General features: G+C 44.3%; 1 protein-coding gene across 1 annotated transcript in view; it reads left to right on the top strand.

Annotated features, from left to right (window-relative positions):
- The window catches only part of il6r (interleukin 6 receptor), a gene marked incomplete at its 3' end in the record, with an annotated part of 43562 nt that overhangs the window by 13842 nt on the left and 2932 nt on the right, over positions 1-26788 (top strand). Inside the window, exons 2-8 of the mRNA XM_084336664.1 lie at positions 10955-11611; positions 14099-14222; positions 17270-17445; positions 18705-18874; positions 19738-19876; positions 25728-25771; positions 26747-26788. The exon at positions 26747-26788 is cut by the window's right edge and continues 13 nt beyond it. Coding sequence (XP_084192790.1) covers positions 10955-11611; positions 14099-14222; positions 17270-17445; positions 18705-18874; positions 19738-19876; positions 25728-25771; positions 26747-26788 — 1352 coding nt within the window. The remainder of the gene's footprint in view (positions 1-10954; positions 11612-14098; positions 14223-17269; positions 17446-18704; positions 18875-19737; positions 19877-25727; positions 25772-26746) is intronic.

Below are 26788 nucleotides of genomic sequence, written 5' to 3'. Positions count from 1 at the left end.
GAGCCGTTGATATCTGACATCACCGTTTACAAGTCAGCCTTTTATTTATCCCATAACACGCGTTGTGTCTTCTTGGTTCGGCAGCGCCTCAGTGAACAATCTCCCGTGAAGTTTCTCAGAGTTCTGCTCGGGTCAGTCCATTATTTCACATCCCATGGGGGGTGTTTCATCACTTTCATGACCATATATGGATAATCATGCACAAGCATTGACGGTAGAACAAAGAGGTATTTATCAACACGAGCGTAGGACCTGTGTACGCACGGTTGATAAATCCCGTTTTTTTTGTGCGTGCACACATTCTAAATTCTGTGCTTACGTATGAAAATAGAATACTTTCTAAGAAAAATTGATAAATGAGGGGTCTGCTTAATAGGGCGTGGAGCCTCATCACCACACCTGTGATCAATTACATAAAAGCAACCATGTTAATTATAAGAAAGAAAACAGTGTGTCAATTACACCTCACCAATTAGTGACACCACACTCAAACCACAATGTGAATGTATCACCAAACAACAGTAAGTATACCCTCCACCATGTGAAAGTACACATAACAGACGTGTGTGTGTGTTTGTGCTGGAGGATCTGGGGGGTGATCAAGGAGAGCTCTTTATATAAACCTGTGGGTCTTAACAGTGCTGACACACCTGAAGCCATGCCGCATAGAGGTCCTTGCATATTCCAAACCCCACACGGAGGCCAGTGCAGATTTTACTGTAACACACAACCAAACAAAACAACCCTCAGTGCTCTGGCTCCTCTGTTTCACATCACACTTCTTGGGAAAATAGAGGAAACTCTGTGGAGGGAGGGCGGGGTGGCTCTGCAAGGACAGTGGACTATTGATATTTTGCCAAATAAACAGTCATTGTTTATGCACAGGCATAGGCACCCGGCATAAATCTGAGGCCTATGTCAAACCGATTATGAAAGCAATTTATCATTTAGGCCAATTAGTAGTAGTTTTTTTCCCTGGCTGATATCAGCAGAGTCTGTAGAGCAGCTGGAGTTCCGTGGGGATGTTCCACAGACAGAACCTCTCGACATGTTCTCGAGTCATTAGCTCAACATTCAGCTCGACGTACAGTAATGAGAGGGACACAAAGCACCGACGGGCTCCGGTCACAAGGGGCCCATGTCGGGGGAATGTTCCACATCTTCATGAAGGCTGCCGGTGTCTGATTTGTCACAAACAAACCGGGAGACGTTTCATTCCATCCGAGCATTTGCACTTTTGCAGGTTTTTGAGATGTTAGGAGATATTTGTTAGCAGCGTCATGTTATAGGGCCATACCAGTCCGAATCAGAATCTTTTCTATATGCTGTCACAAACCGGGCCGCGCGGCTACGACAAAGGGAGGGAGACAACCAAGCTACTTAACAAACAGCACGTTCATCAGACTGGTCTGAGCCTGCAGGAGAGAGAGTGACTACCGGAGGTGGTGACACATCAGCCCAAACACGACTGCCAGCCAATGATGTCAACCCCTTCCACCGGTAATGCGCCGGTCTCACACCAATAGGCACCATCACCCTGCGCTAAATCATAATCTAGGTTCATCTAGGGCTGGGGCGATATGGCCTAAAAATAAAATCTCAGATTTTTTCACACCACATCCGATTTATGATTTTAATAGATTGTTTCTCTTAAAAACTAGAAACGCCAAAGAAATCATTCAAATAAGCTTTGTTTTTATTTTACACAAAAAAATTATCAAACCAAGATGAATTTCCCGATTGGGATTTAAGTGCAAACCTAACTTTCCCCAATATCAGGCTTCTCAGAAAATAAGAACATCTAGGGTTCTCTCTCCTGATTGGATAAAGTGGGAAGGGATAACAGGAAATGTATTTTGTGTTTACTGCAGAGTGGAGGGATTGGGAGACCCATGTTACTGACCAAAACACTATATATCAGTGATGGCTGCCAGAATGTAGAGCTATTCAACACGTATTTAATCAAAGAAATACCACTTACAGCATCTCTAAGTTACCTGACGGAACTGCAAACGACTGCTAGTGACTGGTCCCTCTTTCTTAGCGACTAGCACGCCTTTCTCAACCAACTGCAGTTTAACCACAGTCTTTATACTTTCTTTACATTTATCACCCAGACCACCTAGATACATTTTGTACTTTTCTACGATGCTCAGAAGCTGAATTTTTTGTGCACCGATCCAGAAGCTCCTCTCATGGGTCGGCAACAAAATCCTCTATCCCTGCCATAATGGACTAATGTGGAAATCCCCCTCTAGACTGCCTATCAACCCCACACTAATCTACAGTACCTTACTGCCCCTAGTACTACTAGTCTTCATGCAGATTAGCTCCCCAGCGAGCTGGACAGGATGTGTCCCTGAGAGGACTGCTCTGACAGCAGAAAACTGCTCTGACTAATAAAAACTAAAAAAACAACGCCAAAAAGACATTGCTATGCCTACCCAGGAATGTTGATGCACCAAATGACCAAGACAAATTCCTTGTATGTGCAAGCTTACTTGGCAATAAAGACTTGTTTTGATTTATGGAAAACTCCAAAACTTACCACACTAGAGCTCACACCTGCCCACTCATGTCAGCACATGTATACTGACTGCAGGACCGAACTCCCCCCTGACTGAAACAGCAACCAAACCAAACAACAACCAAATCAATTTCCTCGATACAATTCATCTCCCAAACACAGGGTGTGCCGAACGTAACCATTACCAAAATGTCTCAGCCAAAACCCATACAATCGTAGAGGCATAAATAAAACCCTACATCAAAAGGGCTCCAAACCACGTGTCCCACAAACCAGTCAAATTAAGATTGTCACAAACCAGGCCACATGGCCACAATGTGTTATCTTGTTTCAACATTCAGATTGCGATACATTTCACAGGAGAGCATACTGGGACCGGTAAGAACACACCCTGAGCTTCCCGTCTCGGAAAAACACATTTATGTTGTTTATGCAAAGGGTTTACGATCACCCATTGTCTGCTATTGTAGCTCAGTGAGAGCCAGCAGGGAAACTGTAGCTCAATATTGGACCGATCAATGAAATGATGGTCTCTATGTGTCAGGTACATGGTAGACAGACTCTATGTGTCAGCCTGTCAGGTACATGGTAGACCAGTGGCGGACTCAGGCTGTTTGAAGGGCATGGCGAAAAAAATAAAAGGGCACCTACTGCACAACATGGGACCCCATCAGTGAACAAAAAGATATGATGCGTCATGTACAGTATGGTGAAATAGTCTTCATCCTTGATTAAGATTAACATTAGAATAATATAGACAATCCAGATTAATAGTATAACCACACCTCTATGATAAAAACACAGGGAACAATACACCTTTCAAATGTTTATTTCACCTCATTGTCATGGTGTTTGAAAAGTGGATTTATCATAGTGTTTGACGGCCTAAACCATTGCTACCGTGGTACATTTCTCAATGCTAAAGATATCAGTGAGGGATATAAATATTTGGGAAACAGCATTTTAATATGGTCTGGGTTGAAAAATAGTGAACCTATTCTTTAAAAGCTATTTACAACATGTGTTTTACAGGATATAAAATAGTTTAACAGTTTGAGTGCCGTTGAGCTTCTTCCTTTCTCTCTCCTAACTCTCCTTCTCTCCTCATGTCCTCTCCTTCTCTCCTCCTATACTCCCCTTCTCTCCTCCTGTCCTCTCCTTCTCTCCTCCTATACTCCCCTTCTCTCCTTCTCTCCTCCTGTCCTCTCCTTCTCTTCTCCTGTCCTCTCCTTCTCTCCTCCTGTCCTCTCCTTCTCTCCTAATGTCCTCCCCTTCTCTCCTCCTGTCCTCTCCTTCTCTCCTAATGTCCTCCCCTTCTCTCCTCCTATACTCCCCTTCTCTCCTCCTATACTCCCCTTCTCTCCTCCTATACTCCCCTTCTCTCCTCCTGTCCTCTCCTTCTCTCCTCCTATACTCCCCTTCTCTCCTCCTGTCCTCCCCTTCTCTCCTCCTGTCCTCCCCTTTTCTCCTCCTGTCCTCTCCTTCTCTCCTCCTGTCCTCCCCCTCTCTCCTCCTGTCCTCCCCTTCTCTCCTCCTGTCATCTCCTTCTCTCCTCATGTCCTCTCCTTCTCTCCTCCTATACTCTTCTTCTCTCCTCCTGTCCTCTCCTTCTCTCCTCCTGTCCTCTCCTTCTATCCTCCTGTCCTCCCCTTGTCTCCTCCTGTCCTCTCCTTCTCTCCTCCTGTCATCTCCTTCTCTCCTCCTGTCCTCTCCTTCTCTCCTCATGTCCTCTCCTTCTCTCCTCCTGTCCTCTCCTTCTCTCCTCCTGTCATCTCCTTCTCTCCTCATGTCCTCTCCTTCTCTCCTCCTGTCCTCCCCTTGTCTCCTCCTGTCCTCTCCTTCTCTCCTCCTGTCCTCTCCTTCTCTCATCCTGTCCTCTCCTCCTATACTCTCCTTCTCTCCTCCTGTCCTCTCCTTCTCTCCTCCTGTCCTCCCCTTCTCTCCTCATGTCCTCTCCTTCTCTCCTCATGTCCTCTCCTTCTCTCCTCATGTCCTCTCCTTCTCTCCTCCTGTCCTCTCCTTCTCTCCTCATGTCCTCTCCTTCTCTCCTCATGTCCTCTCCTTCTCTCCTCATGTCCTCTCCTTCTCTCCTCATGTCCTCCCCTTCTCTCCTCCTATACTCTCCTTCTCTCCTCATGTCCTCTCCTTCTCTCCTCATGTCCTCTCCTTCTCTCCTCATGTCCTCTCCTTCTCTCCTCCTGTCCTCTCCTTCTCTCCTCCTGTACTCCCCTTCTCTCCTCCCATCCTCCCCTTCTCTCCTCCTATACTCTCCTTCTCTCCTCATGTCCTCTCCTTCTCTCCTCATGTCCTCTCCTCTCCTCATGTCCTCTCCTTCTCTCCTCCTGTCCTCTCCTTCTCTCCTCATGTCCTCTCCTTCAGTCATCTATCTCTCCCTCTCTCTCTCTCCCTCCCCTCTCTATCTTCCCCATGCTCTCCATTAAACTTAATATAATGTACCTAGATACTGGCTGGATAAGTGTGATATTTTAATGGCAACAGGAGAGCATTCAAGTTATTTGTTGTTGTGTCGTTTGAATCATTTCTCTCCCTATCATCATTTGCATCCTCGCTTTCTTTAGGCCTAACAAAATAAATTGTTTGGTTCCTGTTGGTTGTCAGTTAAGGCCATGGGTAGGTAGGGAATTTATTTAATTAAATTTTTTCCCACAGCGATTATGGATAGGGAATTTATTTATTTAATTAAAATGTTCACGACAACATGGATGCATGTACTCTGCCAGCATGTTTAATATCCATAATACTAAAGGTTAAAATACAAAGACATTGTACTACGAAAGTACAATGTACAAAGGTAGTAGTATTAAAAATGCCACCCCTAAATACTACTCACTAAATATCCTGACGTCAGAGAGCTGTGCAAATATTGTGAAATACTTGCTTTTTATATATTCTCATTCTTGACATGGACTGCACTTTTTTACTAAGATTTAATTAAACTTTATTGTAAAAAAATGAAATAAAAAAAGATTATTATTATATATATATTTTTTTTAAACTCATAAAATACATTTGGGTTGCACGTAAATCGGCAGGGTCTGTCCCAAACAATTTATTTTGCATGGCCCTAGCATCTCCATGACCGTCTTCATCATAATTTCTCTCCATAGCATCATCTGCATTTTCTCTTTCCTCCATTTCTTCATAATTTCTCTCCATAGAATCATCTGCATTTTCTCTTTCCTCCACTTCTTCACCATCTCTCTTCCTGATATCATAATTTCCCTCTTGAATATCTCCATCTTCATTGTCTGTACTGTCTTTATCTAAGGTGGAGCAAATAATATTTGTTTTATAATAGTAATATAATTGTACTGTATATAATATTCGTACTGTAGCCTACAATGTTATAATTGTATTATAAAATAATATGTCATATAGCACTACCACCACTAGCCCTCTTGCCTTGATTGGAATAAGAAGGGTCTATGGTTGGTCAATTAAAATGTTTAAGACACATTTTTCTGTCCAAAATAAGCATTATTGACCATGTTAGCACCAGATTCTCAGTTATAATCCAAACTATGGCTCTGTGAGACAAGCTTGTACATATACATTGATGTTTATGTACAAATCTTACAACAATTCAGACTTTTTAACAGCGTGGCGCCATCCAATAATACAAAGATTTGTTTTTTCTTTTTCTTATAGACATACAAAACATACAAATTACTTAAACAAACATACCAAAAACAGACATGGAAATAAAATAAAATACTTACAAAAAACAATACTATATATATATATTATGCACGTATATATCTAACACGTACATACGGCAGAGGAGAAATAATTCACCTCTCACTTGCATGATGTCCACCTCTACCTGTATGTATATGCTGCGCTTCCACCGGGATGCTATCCTTTTCCAAGGTGCATGCGAGAGAGTGTGTCTCAGGGACATGTGAGTGTGTGTGAGATTGTGTGTGAGTATGTGTCTCAGATATGTATATGCGTGTGTCTCAGATGTGTGTGTGAGTGTATGTGTGCATATGTCTCAGATATGTGAATGTGAATCTATAATAGCCTATGTGTGTGTCTCAAATACGTGTATGCCTCCGATGCGAGTGTGTCTTAGGTGTGTATGTAAATGTGTGTCTCAGATATGTATGTGTGTGTCTTGGATTAGTGCAATATCAGTCTTTTTTTGCTTAAAAAATTTCAGTATTTTTTTCCTTTTAATGGCATGGTGACAGCCGTCTATGTTCCATGATACTATTTTAATCAGCCCCATTGCCCATCTCTTCTGTGTAATTCAGCATCTAACGTTTCTATGCCCATGGCGTTAAACCTCTTATTTCTATATTTAGGACATGATATTGTGGTGATGGACATAAAACAAGATGGTACATATTGAAACAAAAAGGAACATATAAAAACGAGTGCTGTCAGGCGATTAAAACAATTAATCTAATTAATTACAGGATTTGTAATTAATTAATCTAATTAATCGCATTTTAATCACATAACCATTTTAGGCCTGATATTCTATATTCTATAATCATATTTCAAATGGCATGTGTCCGGATGGCAGAATTCAGTACTCTATCTACAAAACCTTCTGTTTAATCATCTTCCATTTATTCATTTGCTCAGATTTTTCAGGTCTGGTCAATTTTAGCATAGTGTTATTCACAGTCAAAGATAAAAATAAATGTAATTGATATTCTCATTTGGTTCATTACAATTTACTCAAGCCTAGTAACAGACACTGGGAATACATTCCCTGAGATCCATAGATGTTCCTAGAATCAGATACCAAGAACATGCAAATGGACCATATTAAAAAAAAATCTGTAAATGTGTATTCTACGTTCTTATGGAAATGAGATTAAAAAATATGAAAAGAAAAGAAAAGAAAATATATATTTTTTAAATAAATTTTGAGTTCATTTTCATAACGCGATAATTTGCTGTGTAATTAATTAATCTAATTAACGTGATAAACTGACAGCCCTAATAAAAACATGAATACATTCCCCCCCTCCCCACACTTACCCAAGCTACGTTCGATATGACCCCAGAAAGAACGTTTGCACAAAAGGTGAGATCTATACTCACCTATGCACCTTGGTTGTCCTCGCTTATCAGAGGAGTGCATTAAACATGGTAGGTTGCCTAATACTACGCCCCTATTATCAACTTAACTGAACTTATCAAAATGGTGGTGTTTCCCATCCAACAACTTACATTTGTATATATCCTGGACATATACTGGTGTATTGCAACTTCTATGTCATATACACAGTGCATAATGGTTCATTTCGCCCTCCCATGTTATCTATCAGGGATATTCCCTTTCACACGCTTGGAGTTTATTTTTGCAATTAATGAAATCTATTTTTATTTTTTTTTGCAGCGTAAAGTCCATTATTCTAAGACGATGCTCCTGAGACTTATCTGTATTTGTGAGCGTCTTGTCCGTTACTTTAAATGTTCGTCTCCGAAAGACACCGTCTGAATCCCTGAAGTTTCTCCCGGTATCCGTGACGGTCGCTGTCCTGTTGTGCGGGACCTCCAGTCCCAGTCGGCTGTATGTCACCTCCCGGACCCCGCTGTCTTTCCACCGTCTGCCAGGTAGACAGCCGCTGCATCTCCTCTCGATCTGGGTCGGCAGCAGGGTTCATCACGGTGATCTGTTATCCACGTCTTGCCATATCCTTCGTTGCCTCCGCTGCGTTCTGGTATAGGCGGGTGCCGTCCTCGTAAAAGACCCTCATCCTCGCAGGATATGGTGTCTGGAACTTGATCTTCTTCTCCTTTATTATTCTCTTGGCTTCGGCATATTCTCTGCGCTTCTTCAGTATTTCAGTGGGGAAATCATGGTCGACATAGAAGCATGTATTGTCACAGGAGACGCTTTTCTTCTGCCACGTCCGGCGTATTATCTCTTCTTTTATTATTATTATTTTTTTAATCCACTTTTTCTCCTTATTTTAAAAATGTTCTCCCATCCCAATTTCGTGTTTCCAATTCTCCCCTCCCCTGTCTTGAACGTTGCTCGACTATGCCCCCCACTGGTCGGTTGTAGGGAGGATAGAAGCCTTGCATCACGTGTCCCCTCCGGTACACGAGGAGGCAGCCTGTCACATCTTTTCACCTGCCAGCGCGGACTCTCATTGGCGAGGTGTAACGTGTGGGAGGCTCACACTACCCCCGCCACTTCCTGTCTCTGCTGTGCAGGCGTCCCCAACCGACCTGTAGGAGTCGCTGTCCACAACGTCCAGATTACCACCCATCGACTTCCACCCGCTGGCTCTTTGTAACTCCCGAACTTAACCACGATTGACCGTGGCTTCAGCTGTGGGTTGCTAGGCATTGGGGCTAATGCCCGGTGTGCTCATTCGATACAAAGGTCCATTTACAAAGGTAAATGTATAGATGTAGCAGTACTGTCTATCTGTATGTCATGTGTGTCATATATGTTATGATGAATTGAAAATGGGGGACCCTGATGTAAACAAGACGAAAGTCTTTCTCTGGTCTGTATCCCCTTAACAATTGTATGTATTGAGCCGCACTGTACTGTACCCATTCTGCAATCTGTTAATAAAGTTTTCAATCAATCAATCAATCAATCAATCAATTCAATCAATCAGTCATGAGGCAGGCCAAGTGCGTCTTTAAACAGGTTGTCTAGAAATTCGTGCATGTCTCTCCCCTCCTTCTCCTCCGGGATACCATAAATCCGTAGATTCTCCCTCCTCGTTCTGCCCTCTTGATCGAGTAGCTTAGCTTCTACGCTAGCCTGCCTCTGTATCAGCTTCTTGATTAAAACCGTTGCACCGCATCGAGCACATTTTCATTTTCTCCGACTCTCCCCTCCGCCTCATCGAGTCTGTTGTTCATTTTGTTCATTTCACTTTTAATTTCCCGAAACTGCCGCTCGTTGTCTTTTCTGAACTCTCTGAGCTCCTTGTAGATGTTCAGCAGCGCGGCTTCACGTTCAGGTTAATCCTGTTCAGCAGCGCGGCTTCACGTTCAGGTTCATCCTGTTCAGCAGCGCGGCTTCACGTTCAGGTTCTGAACTCTCTGAGCTCCTTGTAGATGTTCAGCAGCGCAGCTTCACGTTCAGGTTCACCATCGCCATTTTTTTCTCCTGTTGCGTTGTCATTCTCTGCCATTCCGTCGTCTTTTTCAGTTGTAATCGTGTTTGCCCTACGTCTTGTGACAGCCCCTTCTTTCATTACTATTAAATAAGTACCCTGGTGGTGATGTCGATATAAGTTTTCCGGGGCTATATTATTTTGCTATCGGGGAGCTCGAGAGTTCGGCTGCCATTTCTTCTGCGGTCAAACCGGAAGTCTGTTATGTCTTATTCTTATTACTTGTATTATTGCACAAATGTCTTATTCTTATTACTTGTATTATTGCACAAATGTCTTATTCCTATTACTTGGATTATTGCACAATCGCTGCGGGCATGACCTCCCGCATTTCACTGTATGCTTGTATGCCGTCACAAATAAAACTCTTGACCTGACTTGACTTGGTAGACAGACCACGAATAGGGTCTACGGTCCAAAATAGCAAAGTTATCCTTTAACATTCCATTACTCACCAATTAAAGAAATAATCTTCTACAGTATTTCAGTGGAAAAAACCACAAACAACTAAATACTAAGGATTCATCTTTTTTATATATATATATATATATATATATATATATATATATATATATATATATATATATATATATATATATATATATATATATATATATATATATATAATTTCAATCACTAGGTTTCAATCTTAAATAAATAGGAAATAGACTGTGATGAACGACTGTTCGTTTGAATAAATAAATTGATTTAGAGGAAGGGGGTGAGGAGGAGAGCTGTGTTGAAAGAGGAAGTGTGACAGGAGCTGGCAATTCTAGTGATGCAAGTGTGTGCCCTATCAGTGCTGCCCAGTCGACCACAGCCACTCCAGCCTTCGAGGCGTCAGTTATATCGTACCCAAGGCCTGCATGTGCACTGCTGGCATGCCTCAAATAACATGTCCCCCTCAGAAACAGCCATATACACTCACAGAGCCACACACTCAGAACCAGCCACATACACACTCACAGAGCCACACACTCAGAACCAGCCACATACACACTCACAGAGCCACACACTCAGGCTCACAGAGGAACAGTCCAAAACCATGCATTTTCTAGAACTAACGTAAGGGGGTGCTCCACTCTTGGGACAGGCGCACACACTGATTTATGTCAAGGGAGGTAGAGCAGTCGTCTGGTAATCCAGAGGTTCCCGGATCGATTCCCGCTCCTCCCGGGCAGCGTGTCGAAGTATCCTTGATAAAAGTGCTTTGGATGAAAAGCTGCTATATAAATGCAGTCCATTCCTGTTAATTTTTGCACAACAGGCTAACAATGTATTTCTTCATGTATTTCCCGTCCAGAGCCCCCTGCTGGTGTCCTTGTGGTGCCGCAGGACAGTAGGCTGCTCCTGGGCTGCAGAGGTCAGGTCAAGGTGAATGGAGTGAAGGTCTCTCTGGCCAGAGCTAACAACTCAACCACCACCACCACCTCTACCACGACAAACACGGCACCGCCGTATCACCAGGTCAACGGACCAGACGTAGCCGGAGTGGACGGTGGCGTTTCGGGGGAGAGAGACAAGCACAACTCGGCGGAGGCGGCAGGTGGAGGATACGGAGGAGACGACGGTGCGAGACCCGGGGAGAGCGGCAGAGCGGGAACAGAGCCGGAACCCCAGGCGCCTCCCACGACGATGTTCCAGCCAACCAGGATGAGCGGACTCGCGTGGGAAGGTGCGGCGGCTGACTCCGATTGGTCCAAGGAGGAGGGAGAGGAGGAGGAGGAGGAGGAGGAGGAGGCGGGGGGCAGGCTCACGAGGGGTTTGAGGAGCAGGCCACAGTGGAGGCGTGACGGGAAGCCACTGCAGGAAGGAGGGAGAGAGGGAGAGCGGGCAGAGGTCATATTCGAGGATGACGGTCACACTCTGTCCCTGCCGTCCGTGAGAGAGGCCGACTCTGGGGTGTACAGCTGTCATCGGAGAGGGAAACTGCTCTCCTCGCTCACGGTGGTGGTAGCAGGTGAGTCACGTTGGCAATGACAGTAAGGCCGCCTGCCATTTTGAGTATATCCTCTTATATCCTCCTCCTTTAGTCTGCATTGTCACAACAGTGTGGTGGTGCAACACAACCCAAGAGCAGACTAGATGAGGCGGGCAGCGAGTCAAAGGGTGTTTAATAAACATAAGATATCAAACAGAACAAGGGTACATAAAAACTAACACCAAAGACAAAACCTCTCAGTAAAAACTGGAAAAGGGGGAAACAAAGTAACTTTCTCTAAACACTAACAAGAACATGAAACACAGGGAACACTTGCAACATAGAACAATGGACCGACACAGAGAACAGGAAACAAGGAACTCAAATACACAGGAACAAATGACAAACAAGAAACACCTGGCATGATTACAACTGGAGACACCTGGGAGGGGAAACAGACTGACAAAGAACTACGAGAAAACAACACAAGGAACTACAACTATGGACGCCAGGACAATCAACACCAGACACTGGGACAAAACAAGCAGACTACAAACACTAAACAGAGAACCTAATACAAGACAGTAGCTACAAACACTAAGACTAAACAGTGAACCTATCAACCTGGACCCTCTGCAATTTGCATATCGCCCCAACAGGTCCACGGAGGACGCCATAGCCCATGTGCTGCACACAGCAGCATCACATCTGGACAAGAGGCAGGGGAACTATGTGAGAATGCTGTTCATCGACTACAGCTCAGCATTCAATACCATAGTCCCCTCCAAACTCATAGCCAAGCTCAGGGACCTGGGCTTGAACTATGACCTGTGCCAGTGGGTCCTGGACTTCCTGACGGGCAGACCCCAGGTGGTAAGAGCCGGCAACTGCACCTCCTCATCCATCACGCTCAACATAGGAGCCCCCCAGGGCTGTGTTCTGAGCCCCCTCCTCTACTCCCTGTACACACATGACTGCGTAGCACAGCGGAACAACAACACCATCATCAAATTTGCTGATGACACAGTAGTGGTGGGCCTGATCTCTGCCAACGACGAAAGGGCCTACCTGGAAGAGGTAGAGAACCTGTCACAGTGGTGTCAGGAGAACTGCCTCTCCCTGAACGTCAGCAAAACAAAAGAGATGATTGTGGACTTCAGGAGGTCGGGGGTCAAGGACTACAGCCCCCTCAGCATCGACGGGGCACCAGTTGAGAGAGTGAACAGTTTCAAGTACCTCGGAGCCCACATATCCGAGGACTTGACATGGACCACACACATTGACAGTGTTGTGAAGAAGGCACGACAACGCCTCTACTTCCTCAGGCGCCTAAGGAAGTTCCAAGTCAGTCAGAAGATCCTTAGGAACTTCTACTCATGTACAATAGAGAGCATCCTGACCGGCAACATCACCTCCTGGTTTGGGAATAGCACTGCACAAGACCGTAGCAGACTACAAAGAGTGACACGTTCAGCCGAGCGCACAATTAGAGGGGGGCTTCCCACCCTCCAGAACATTTACAACAAGCGGTGCAAGGGGAAGGCTAAGAGAATTATTAAGGACTCGAGCCACCCGAACAACTGCCTCTTTGAACTGCTGCCGTCAGGCAAGCGATACCGGAGTCTTAAGGCGAGCACAGAAAGACTCAGAAGGAGCTTCTATCCCCAGGCCATCAGGCTGCTAAACGAACAATAATCGCTAAACGAACAATAATCACTATGCAACAACCATCAAATGCACACAGCACACACACCCACACGCACACACTCACTCAAACAAACAACACACTGCAGCACCCACTCTCCACACTTTAGATCACACAAACACACTTACACTTTATATTTATTGATAAAGGATTTGCACTACAACTCGTACACCTACTGTGAATTGTACCTAAACTGCACCTCGTCCATTTATGCCTTGCACTATATAGTATTGTATATTAGTACACTGCACAGTATTGTATATTGTATGGTAACTACGTCTACGAACATTGTACATATGTCTAAACTGAACACTGTGACCTCTTTTTTTACTTCTAATTTTTACTATGTTTTTATTTCATACTTATCTTGTCATGCACAGTCTCTGGAGCGCAACAGTAAGAAGCATTTTGTACAAAAGTATTCTGTACTTCTGTATGACAACTATTAAAGAAACTTGAAACTTGAAACTTGAACCTAATACAAGACAGTAACTCTAGACTAACAGGGGAACATGAAGAAGAGCGAGAGAACACACATACAGGGTGAGGTAGAGGTAGTAGGGGACCATGGACAGTTGCCACGTTACACTGCATAATGGGAATATGATGTCTATTTGTGTCTTTCTGGTGCCATCATACAGTAAATAGTGTATTTTGTAACATTGGACATGTGATGTTTTTAATTTCTGATATGTTGCCTCTTTTTTATCATGGTAATGTTGCCATGGTAATGTCCAAATTTTGTTTCTCTAACTGTATTCACACCATGACCTGCATGTTGGCACAACCGTCCCTCTCCAATTGTCTTCTGTCTTCGTTAGATCCTCCCGAGCGCCCCTCTCTGTCCTGCAATAAGAAGTCACCTAACAGCAAGATCCGTTGTGATTGGACCCCGAGTCAGCCTATCAGTCTTCACCCTCAGTGTTACCTCTTCCTTAGAAAAGGGTAAGAGCAGGCACACTCCCATACTCCATCCTAAATCATCTTCCTCTTCAGTGTTACTTCAGTCCAGTTCATCTCAAGTCTCTGTCCCTCCTCCCCCATCACCACCACCCATTCTCCAAGTCAACTTCCTGTCTTTTTAACTTTCTGTCTAAGTGCATGTCTTGGGGGAAACATGCACTTAGAATAACCAGAAAGGCTTTCGAAATAGTGAAATGCCATGTTGGCCTCAATATTTTCAAAACAAATGATATGAAAAGGTTATGAAATTAACAAGAATGTGATAAAATATGTAATAAAAACGGAGCTCAACGTATACATTTGATCGTAGAAATCCGTTTGTTTCGCCTATACCAAGATGGCGGCGGTCTCGTGACGTCAGAGTGTCTTCGAGAATACCCCTAAACGTTACCCCATACCCTTAACTGTTACCCCATACCCCTAACTGTTACCCCATACCCCTAACTGTTACCCCATACCCCTAACTGTTACCCCATACCCATAACTGTTACCCCATACCCCTAACTGTTACCCCATACCCCTAACTGTTACCCCATACCGTTAACTGTTACCCCATACCCCTAACTGTTACCCCATACCGTTAACTGTTACCCCATACCCCTAACTGTTACCCCATACCGTTAACTGTTACCCCATACCCCTAACTGTTACCCCATACCCATAACTGTTACCCCATACCCCTAACTGTTACCCCATACCGTTAACTGTTACCCCATACCGTTAACTGTTACCCCATACCCCTAACTGTTACCCCATACCCCTAACTGTTACCCCATACCCCTAACTGTTACCCCATACCCCTAGCTGTTACCCCATACCCCTAACTGTTACCCCATACCGTTAACTGTTACCCCATACCCCTAACTGTTACCCCATACCCCTAACTGTTACCCCATACCCCTAACTGTTACCCCATACCCCTAACTGTTATCCCATACCCCTAACTGTTACCCCATACCCCTAACTGTTACCCCATACCGTTAACTGTTACCCCATACCCCTAACTGTTATCCCATACCCTTAACTGTTACCCCATACCCCTAACTGTTACCCCATACCCTTAACTGTTACCCCATACCCCTAACTGTTACCCCATACCCCTAACTGTTACCCCATACCCCTAACTGTTACCCCATACCCCTAACTGTTACCCCATACCGTTAACTGTTACCCCATACCCCTAACTGTTACCCCATACCCTTAACTGTTACCCCATACCCATAAACATTACCCCATACCCTTAACTGTTACCCCATACCCTTAACTGTTACCCCATACCCTTAACTGTAACTGTTACCCCATACCCTTAACTGTAACTGTTACCCCATACCCCTAACTGTTACCCCATACCCTTAACTGTTACCCCATACCCCTAACTGTTACCCCATAACCTTAACTGGTATCCAATACCCTTAACACTTTCAGAGCCCAAGCTTAATCTTGATTTACCGCTTGAATGCCCACCATCCACTTCAATGTTAGCGTTAATAAAGCCTAATCTATGTTTTAAATTATGGCTATGTGTCTAATCTGCCCGTCGCTTATCCAATGACTCGTTTTCCAGTCAACATTGTCGAAGCGGATTGTTTTTTTATCGGTTCATTTTCGTTTTATAGCATTTTGAAAAGCCCTCGTTTTCAAGGAAAATATAAATATTCCATGATGATAGCCCTTTACTGGAATATTCTAGGATACACAAAAACATTGTCATTTTTCTGCCTATAATATGAATAGTTTTCAAATAAACGTTAGATTATCGATAGTATATGTGTACGTATGCATGCTATATAGGCGATCTGAAAAATCGATTATCTGATTTCCTCAAAGCGATCGCCCACACACACACACACACACACATAGGGCGAACGCTGAGATCTCAGCGAATACAACTCTGATTATCCCAAGACTTGTAAAATAGATTCCTTACCTCAGATCAGATGTTCTCCAAAAAGATCATTCCAATTCCTGATCGCCATTCCAAAAATCGATCGCTTTTATTGATCCAACGCTACATACTGTACATATGTATTCCACGCTGTTCTGAGGCTCCACAATGAATCCGATCGGCTCGGCTTACATGCCTGAGAAGTAAAATGTGGATTCCGGATTTTTCTTTTCTCATCCATTTTCATTGAGTCCATTCCAAAAAGGTGCATTACAATCTGGGAGACGATAGGGGCGGTTTTTTCACATCTGAGCTCCTACAGGGGCTGCATACCAACGGGAGACTCGGTTGTTGAAATATGAATTCAGATCGCTAATAAAAAAATAAAACGATAATTGTCGTCGTGGGCATTCAGGCATTGGGCTGCTAAAACGTCTTATCACGTTTTGGGCATTGAAAGTGTTAAAGGAGCACTTCAACCAAAAATTATAATTTGATGCCTTGAATTGATTTCTTCTTCTTGCATGTCTCCACTGTGATCATTTTTGGGTGAAGCGCTCCTTTAACTCTTACCCCCATACCCCTAACCTTTACCCCATACCCATAACTATTAACCCATACTCTTAGCTGCTATCCCTTACCCCTAATTGTTACCCCATACCCCAACTGTTACCCCATACTCTTAGCTGTTGCCCCATACTCTTAGCTGTTATCCCGTGCCCCTAACTGTTGCCCCATACTCTTAGCTGTTGCCCCATACTCTTAGCTGTTATCCCGTGCCCCTAACTGTTGCCCCATACTCTTAGCTGTTATCCCGTGCCCCTAACTGTTGCCCCATACTCTTAGCTGTTATCCCGTGCCCCTAACTGTTGCCCCATACTCTTAGCTGTTATCCCGTGCCCCTAACTGTTGCCCCATACTCTTAGCTGTTATCCCGTGCCCCTAACTGTTGCCCCATACTCTTAGCTGTTATCCCGTGCCCCTAACTGTTGCCCCATACTCTTAGCTGTTATCCTGTGCCCCTAACTGTTGCCCCATACTCTTAGCTGTTATCCCGTGCCCCTAACTGTTGCCCCATACTCTTAGCTGTTATCCCGTGCCCCTAACTGTTACCCCCATACCCATATTCCCCTTTTCTCCTCAGCAACAATCCATTCCTCCACTTCAACTGCACCTACTCACGTCACATGGGGCGTTGCTGGTGTTCTCTGGAGCCAGGAGAAGACAGGCTGAGGGAGGGGTACACTGCCTACCTGTGTGTCACCAGCGCTGCAGGGAGCAACATGAGCCCTCCGCTGGACTTCACACCATGGAAGATTTGTAAGTGTGTGTGTGTGTTTTATTAAACCGCAATGTGTAACATGCACATACAAAACAGTGTTTTCACCATGTTTTGATCTCAAAGTATAACGTATACCTATATCATATGCCAGTTATATTAGGGTACCTTGTACTTTACTTTACTCATAGTATATATTCAAATATGCCCATATTTATTGTAATGTATAATATAACTGAGGATGGGGGGTTCTTGCGGAGCCCAATAGCAAAACACAGGAGGAGATAATGGAGCGGTTTAGGGTTCTTTAATTATTCTTCCCAACCAAGCAGAGTATAACAGGAATGTGAAACAGGAATGTGAACAACACGGAGGTCATAATGTTCTTGGGGGGGGGAAGAAGAATGAGAGCAGGTGCACTTCAGTGCAGCTGTCGGCAGCGAGAGAGAGAGGACACAGGTCTTGCGCTTGAGAGCGAGCAGGAGTCCTCTTTGCGGGGTTCGAGACGTCAGGGTGGAAGGACGGCTGGGGCTCGAGACGTCAGGGTGGAAGGGCGCCGGAGCGAAGTCCTGGGGCACAAGAAACAGAAGGTTAGGGCAAGCATAAACAGGGGTAGTTACAGCTGGTCTTCAGGTAGCGTCGTCGTACCTCGGTAGGCAGTTTAACACTGCGACGTTGGATGACGGGTTCTGCCAGTTGAAGTAGGGAACGCTTGATGAGGTGATCTCTTGCAGCCACGCTGATTGCTCCTCATCTGGCAGACACGAGCTCTGATCGTGACAATAACTGATACATACAGGGCATACAGTCAGACCCTCATCTATACACCTTTGATTACACTGATTACTTTCTCATATTCTTATATTGAGAGTTAATTATATTGTTTACACTATTTATTTCATAAATTTCTCTCATATTTTTATATTCAGATCTCATTTGATTGCCTTTATTTATGTCTTTCTACTATTACCCTGCCCATACCTGTACCTACCCTTCCCCCTCCCCGATGCCGAATTTCCCCAAGGGGATCAATAAAGGAATATCTTATATATTTCTTTTTTTATTATCTTATCTTATCTTATCTTATCTTTGTCAGGTTGATATGAAGATCCACCCAGATCGAACCATTGTCTCACTAAACTGATACACTTGGTTGAGTAAGCTACCCTGCTCTACACTACTACACTACTCTCTGCACCCTATGCTTGTACGGTCTGGGATAAGCCGATGAAAGGCATTCGAAATTAACCAAGCTCTCTCTCTCTCTGACTTTTCCTCTCTCCCTTCCCTCTCTCTCCAGTAAAGCCGGACCCCCCGTCAGCAGTGGTGGTGCGTGGACCGGAGGGGAAGGAGAGGACCTTGAGGGTCAGCTGGGATTTTCCCTGCTCCTGGAAGACCGCTGACCTCTACTTCAAGCTCCACTATCGGATCAGATACAGAGCTGTCAATTCCCAGAAAACTCAGGAAATAGTGAGTGTGTGTAGGATAAGATAAGATAAGATAAGATAGTGTAATCAAAGGTGCAGATGAGGGTCTGTATGCCCTATCGGTTATATTATACGTTACAATAAATATGGGCAATACAAAACTTATAATCTGAATAGTATGAGTAAGTAAAGTATACAGTATACACAGGTGCAGTATACTGTACATAAGGTACCCTAACTGGCATGATATATTTCATACGTTATACGTTGTAGTCTGTGCAGGTTAGGTGGTAAGAGTCGGACACACTTAGTGATACTGTGTGTGTGTGTGTGTGTGTGTGTGTGTGTGTGTGTGTGTGTGTGTGTGTGTGTGTGTGTGTGTGTGTGTGTGTGTGTGTGTGTGTGTGTGTGTGTGTGTGTGTGTGTGTGTGTGTGTGTGTGTGTGTGTGTGTGTGTGTGTGTGTGTGTGTGTGTGTGTGTGTGTGTGTGTGTGTGTGTGTGTGTGTGTGTGTGTGTGTGTGTGTGTGTGTGTGTGTGTGTGTGTGTGTGTGTGTGTGTGTGTGTGTGTGTGTGTGTGTGTGTGTGTGTGTGTGTGTGTGTGTGTGTGTGTGTGTGTGTGTGTGTGTGTGTGTGTGTGTGTGTGTGTGTGTGTGTGTGTGTGTGTGTGTGTGTGTGTGTGTGTGTGTGTGTGTGTGTGTGTGTGTGTGTGTGTGTGTGTGTGTGTGTGTGTGTGTGTGTGTGTGTGTGTGTGTGTGTGTGTGTGTGTGTGTGTGTGTGTGTGTGTGTGTGTGTGTGTGTGTGTGTGTGTGTGTGTGTGTGTGTGTGTGTGTGTGTGTGTGTGTGTGTGTGTGTGTGTGTGTGTGTGTGTGTGTGTGTGTGTGTGTGTGTGTGTGTGTGTGTGTGTAGGATGACATCGAGAGACGGCACTGCATCATCAACGATGCGTTGCCCGGGGTAGAGTACCTGCTACAGCTCCAAGCTAAAGAGGAATTTGAAGGCCATTGGAGCGATTGGAGTGTACCTGTCTATGCACGTACCTGGACAGGTAACCAAAACATACACACAGGCCTGAACTGTATGCATGTACACATGCACGCACACACACACACGCATGCATGTGCGCCAACACACACATGCAAATGCTTCATTTGAATCTACCAATTAGATTGTAATCAAAAGTTACAATTTGAACAGAGGTTCGACATGGTTTAAGGGCATTCCAATCCACATGCGCACACACGCACACACACACACACACACACACACACACACACACACACACACACACACACACACACACACACACACACACACACACAGTATCAAAGGCACTCGTTAGGGTCATCAGCTCAGTAATGAGAGGACCATCCTGCACAGAGACAAAAGTAGCTATGGCAACCTGGAGAGGGAGGGTTCCTTCCTGTAGACTGGGATAATACAGAGAAGCCAACATAGTTTAGTTACACAAACAAACACTCACATCCTTTCTCCTTGTGCGTTTCCTCATATCTACTGTACCTGAGTGTGTTCACAGTACGTTAGGGATGCACCGATACTGATACTGGTGTGGGATATCGGCCCGATACCAGGCTAAAATACAATATCTGTATTGGGTAATTTCCCCCGATACTAAAACCGGACACAAAGAAACACATCTAACATAAATGGTAAATGGTAAATGGTTATCTAGAGCTTTTATCCAAAGCGCTTTACAATTTTTAGTTTTTTACCCATTCACTCACACATTCACACACCGACGGCAGAGGCGACCATGCAAGGTGCCAACCTGCTCCCAGTTAGGAGATAAGTGTCTTGCTCAACTCAACACGCTGCCCGGGAGGAGTGGGAATCGAACCGGGAACCTCTGGATTACCAGATGACTGCTCTACCTCCCGAGCCACTGTCGCCAGAAATCAAAGCAAAGTGACTTGATTTGCTGCATCTTCAATCATTTTTGTCCAATGACCACAACAAACCAAGTCCAAGTCTATACTGTTCATTAAAAGTGATGGATCAGATCGGTACTTGGTATCGGCCGATACCCAAAGCCCAGGTATCGGTATAAGTATCCGGACTGAAAAGGTTGGATTGGGGCAACCCTAGTTTACATGCATACAATACTCTGGTTCAGACAGACACACCGATTGGTTGGTCGGTTGGTTGGTTGGTTGATTGGTCGATCGATCAATCAATCAATCAAGTGTACCAAGTGGTGGCACAGTGGTGTAGTGGTTAACACTGTCGCCTCACAGCAAGAAGGTCATGGGTTCGATTCTCACTTGGGGACCAGGTTGCCGGGTTGCCAGGTACCCAGGTGGGGTATCTCCCGGGCCTTTCTGTGTGGAGTTTGCATGTTCTTCTCCCCGTGCTCGCAAGGGTTTCCCCTCCAGAAAAAGAGATAAACCCAATGGAAGAACATGCAGAACAGATCGCTAACGCTGTCCTGACACAGACCGACAGGAGCACTTGGATTGATCCCCGGATGCGGCCCCACGCCGCAGCCCACGTCTGCTCCCAGGCTACCCTTGTGGGGAAGGATGACGTCAATGGAGGATGGGTCAAGCGCAGAGAAGAAAATGTCATCGGCGACCCCCAAAAAGTTTCAATCCCTTTCAGAGCTGGTCTGAGGATTCAAACCGGTCACCTTCTGGCTACAGGCCAGCTACTCTAACCTTTCGGTTAACCATTTGGGCTTATGTCTGAGATACTTTCACACCATGAAACATGCACACCGCCATGAACATCATGCCCTGCTAGACTCTCTGTGTACATGAATAAACAATAGTATTCCAACTCGTATTACTATGGAAACAGAGTTTACGCACACTGCTAAAAACCAACAGCGAGACGAGATTAGGTGGAGCCCTTCTTAGGTTTCAGTGTCCTCACCGGTGTCACTGAACTCCATGGTGTTTATACGGGTAAATACCGTGGAAGGGTATCAAGGTTATTTCAACAACATGTAATGTTTAACACGTGGCGATTTAAAAAACAGATTACAACTATAAAAATAAAACAGAAATGGAGTATCCAGAAAATAACAACTGGATATCGGTGATTATGTCAAAACACACACACACACACAGTTTGTGTGTAGAGTTCTGGCCACCACAGTGTCTTAACAAGTACTTAATAGCACAGAGCATCACCGCTAACCTTTTATTTTCCCTCATTAACACACCACCACCACTGCCACACCCACCCCCCGCCCCACCACCAAACATCCTGTCCCGGTTCTATTGTGCACTCACACGCTCATCTACATTCAGTAGGCTCATATTTTCTTTATATTCAGATTACATTTTATTGGTTATATTTCTGTCTTTCTACTATTAACCTCCTCCCCCATGCTGCTATGACACCCGAATTTCCTCAAGGGGATCAATAAAGTAGGGTGACCAAACGTCCGGGGTGTCCGGGGGGGGGTTATAAATTCATGGGAATGTCCGGGGTTTCATTGTTTTTCAGTTTCACGGCCCTTTGCGAGCATCTGACGGCTCGGGACTGCATTTTTCGCCGAACATGTAAATTACAGAATTAAAGCGCTATTCGTTGCCATTCGATTGCCATCTGAATCGCCAAAATCCGTGCCTCGGTTCTCGAGTTACATGCCGATATGTCCGGCGTGCGACTTTTTACATGGCGCGCCAGATTATCACTACGGACCAGTGCATGTGAGCGGATCGGAGCGTGAGCGGCGCGGGGAGCGGAGCAGGCGGTTTTGACGTGAGCGAGGAGTGGGTTTTAAAATGTGTCGGCGCGACATCCGGAGCGAGAGTTCTCCTCCGCTCCAATCCACTCCAGGCCGCTCACAGTGGTTTAACACTGATGTAATATACATGTACAGTAGTACAATGCCAAAGCAACAGATGGCGATGTACAAACATGAAGGCCATTTTCAACCAATGAGAAGGGTGAACCTGTGATATCCTGTTCAGGCTTTGTCACTCACTCCTGTTAGAAAAAGTATCGACGCCATTGTTGTTGTCGTTAGCTTACATGCTAACGTTAATGGCAGCGACCATAGCATTGTGGCTCGGCTAGCTATCATCGCTTAATAGAGCTAGTGAATGGATAAACAACGTTATTTAACATTGCAGAATGGGTACAATTACAATGCGGCTCAATACAAACAATTGTTAAGGGGCCCAGGGGGTGTAGACTGTTGTAGTTTGAGCTAATTTACACCATGCTCCAAAAAAAAAATCTGCCGAGCGATCTGGCGCGGGGAGCGGGAAGCGCTCGATTCAAGGTGAGCGGTGAGCGAGCGGAGAGCGACTTGGGGGCGGGGTCAACATGAGCGATTAGCGGAGCGGACCAAGCTTTAAAGAGCGAAGAGCGGATTTCTCGGCCGCGCCGATCCGCTCACGTGGCCTGCTCCGGACTCCCGGAGAAGCATGCAGCTGCAGAGCCGCAGAGCCAGCGCCGCTCTCAGGGCCGCGCGCTGACGGCCGTGCTGTGAGGGCCGCTCAGCAGCGCCACCCACCCAATGGCTGAATTGCCAATGGCTGAATTGGAGTATTGCACTGTGCCGGCACAGCTGCAAGATCCGTGCGGGGCCAGACTCGAGGGAGTAAATTAACTATACTTTTGCTCACACATTATCTTGAATGAATGCGTTTATTTATTTCGAACATAAATTGAAAATAAATAATAATAAAAAACAAGTAATAAACAGATTAAAAAACAAACAAGCAGGAGTATAGAATGAAGTGTAAACGTATGTATTCCTACCCCCTTGATTGATTGATTGAAAACGTTATTAACAGATTGCAGAATGGGTACAATACAGTACGGCTCAATACACACAATTGTTAAGGGGATGCAGACCAGAGAAAGACTTTCGTCTTGTTTACATCAGGGTCCCCCATTTTCAATTCATCATAACATATGACATACATGACATACAGACAGTATTCAGTATACCTTCACACTCTATTATCTTATGCAACTCATATTCACTCCACAAACTGAAATATACATACATTGTTGAATGAACAGCCTGTTTCTTGAAGTTAGACTCTCCTCTAAATTGTAACCCCCCTCTCTATAACAGAATTTTTGGATGTTACCCGGGAGTGAATTGTTTCGTGCTTTAAACATGATTTGTGCAGTCTTAAATTCAGCCAGGTCCCAGAGTTTCATGGCATGTGATTTAAAAAATAGTGTGTTTGTGTGTTCCAGATATCCTACCTTATTGATAATCAAATCAAAATCAAATGTATTTGTAAGGCCCGACAACACACGTTAATGTCCCTTCAGGCCCATGTCCCTTCAGGCTATGGATTTGCGGTGTTTTCCAGCTTATACAAAAAATATATATATTATTTTGGAATATTGCAACTATATTACACAAAAACGTGAGTACACAAGTTCAACTCATGTTCAGCCCTATATGTTACTCATTAGCACTAAAAGTGATTTTTCTTTATTGTGTACGAAACTTCAGAATGTTATCTTTCAAAAGAGACCAGGCTTATGCATGTGCTATAAGCATAAAGTATAAAGATAAAAAAAAAAGTATGCAGTCCTCAAGTTCAAGTAAAAAAAAATACCACTTTTATGGGCGCATGTTATGTGGTTAAATTTGGGATATTGCTACCACTGCAGAAAAATTTGAGTACACAAGTTCACGTTCAACTCAAGTTCAGACCTATATGCTACTCTATTTCATTAGCACTAAAAGTGATTTTCCTTTTTTGCATTAGTAACTTCAGAATGTTATCTTTCAAAAGAGACCAGGCTTATGCATGTGCTATAAGCATAATGTATAAAGATAAGCTTTGCAAAAAAAGTATGCAGTCCTCAAGTTCAAGTATAAAAAAAAATTGCCGCTTTTCTGGGTGCATGTTTCCAAGCACATATTAAAACAATAAAGGCATCTTTGAGTAAACTTTGAGTAGAGATTCAAGATTCAAGAGGTTTATTAATCACATACAGTACAGTACACAAGACATAGTGAAATGAAGGTGGCCATGCCCGTTTCGATTGTGCAAAGTATCATTAAGTATCTCGAGGCTGGGGCCAGCATGTCCTCTTTTTTGGAAATCAAAATATGGTCACCCTACAATAAAGGGACATCTTATCTTATCTTACTGTATCTTATCTTAACTAAGACGAAAAGATAAGATGAGATGGATCTTTATTATTCCCTGTGGAGAAGTTCTGGAGTCATAGCAGGGGAGGGGAGGTACTGGAAATAATATATATATAGTATACAGTATATTCATAGCTAACCTAAGTCTACTCTGTACAATATACCCCATACTCCATGTGCGTATACAAATAAGATTTAAGATGTGAATAAATTAATGAATGTCCTTGTGCAAAGTGTGCCAGAGTCCGTGCAGGTTTCAGTACTTAAAAGACAGTTTGAGTTCTAACAGTTCCAACTGTTCCAACAGTTCCAACAGTCCTAACAGTCCTAACAGTCCTAACAGTCCTAACAGTCGTAACAGTTCCAACAGTCCTAACAGTCCTAACAGTTCTAACAGTCCTAACAGTCGTAACAGTTCCAACAGTCCTAACAATCCCAACAGTTCCAACAGTTCCAACAGTTCCAACAGTTCCAACAGTTCCAACAGTTCTAACAGTCCTAACAGTCCTAACAGTTCTCCAGCTGTTAGCCAAGTCAGTCCATGCTCACGGTTGTGGAGCCTAATGGCTACTGGCACAAAGGACTGGCCGATGCGATTTGCGGTGTGTCTAGTATACTTATACATTACATTTGTGATATATAATATGTAAATAAAGTTAAAAAATATATATATACATTTGTGATATCAATATGACTAGTATACCTATTCTACAATGTCTGGGAGCAAAAAGCTTCTGTGTGCTGATGTGAGATCAGTGGTTTTGATGACAAGCAATCTGGTTTGTGTGTGTTCCCTCAGATCAACTGTCAACTAGGCTGTTGCGTGATCTATCAACCACAATGGTAAGAGTCTCTCTCTTTCTCGGACTCACTGACTGACTTACTGAGGGATTGGCTACATTGATCCATTGTGTCTGTCCGTCTACGTCTGTTTTTTTTTATAATTTTTCAATGAGTGTCCGTTTGTTGAAAAGAATAGTTCAATATAAGAATAGTTCAATATAGTTTGTATATTGTATATTGTATAGTGTTGGGACTTATCCTCCTTTAGCACATGCTCAGGGACTCATGCAGAACCAAGCATTGATACAAGATACAAGAGATACAAGATACAAGAGTTTTATTTGTCACGGCATACAGGTATACAGTGAAATGCGGGGGGTCTCATTTCACTGTAATGTACAGTGAATCACACTCTCTTCTCTGTCTCACACTCTCCTCTCTGTCTCACACTCTCCTGTCTGTCTCACACTCTCCTCTCTGTCTCACACTCTCCTCTCTGTCTCACACTCTCCTGTCTGTCTCACACTCTCCTGTCTGTCTCACACTCTCCTGTCTGTCTCACACTCTCCTCTCTGTCTCACACTCTCCTGTCTGTCTCACACTCTCCTGTCTGTCTCACACTCTCCTCTCTGTCTCACACTCTCCTGTCTGTCTCACACTCTCCTGTCTGTCTCACACTCTCCTGTCTGTTTCACACTCTCCTGTCTGTTTCACACTCTCCTGTCTGTCTCACACTCTCCTCTCTGTCTCACACTCTCCTGTCTGTTTCACACTCTCCTGTCTGTTTCACACTCTCTTCTCTGTCTCACACTCTCTTCTCTGTCTCACACTCTCCTGTCTGTTTCACACTCTCCTGTCTGTCTCACACTCTCCTGTCTGTCTCACACTCTCCTCTCTGTCTCACACTCTCCTCTCTGTCTCACACTCTCCTGTCTGTCTCACACTCTCCTCTCTGTCTCACACTCTCTTCTCTGTCTCACACTATCCTCTCTGTCTCACACTCTCCTCTCTGTCTCATGCTTCTCTACGTCCCAGGATCCATTCGACACAGACCCAGAAGGCTCTGGTGCAGATGAC

This window comes from Notolepis coatsorum, assembly GCF_963971535.1.
Source record: "Notolepis coatsorum genome assembly, chromosome: 19".
Lineage (NCBI taxonomy): Eukaryota > Metazoa > Chordata > Actinopteri > Aulopiformes > Paralepididae > Notolepis > Notolepis coatsorum.
The sequence above is the reverse complement of the archived record's forward strand: the minus strand, read 5'-3'. Positions and strand labels throughout refer to the sequence as shown.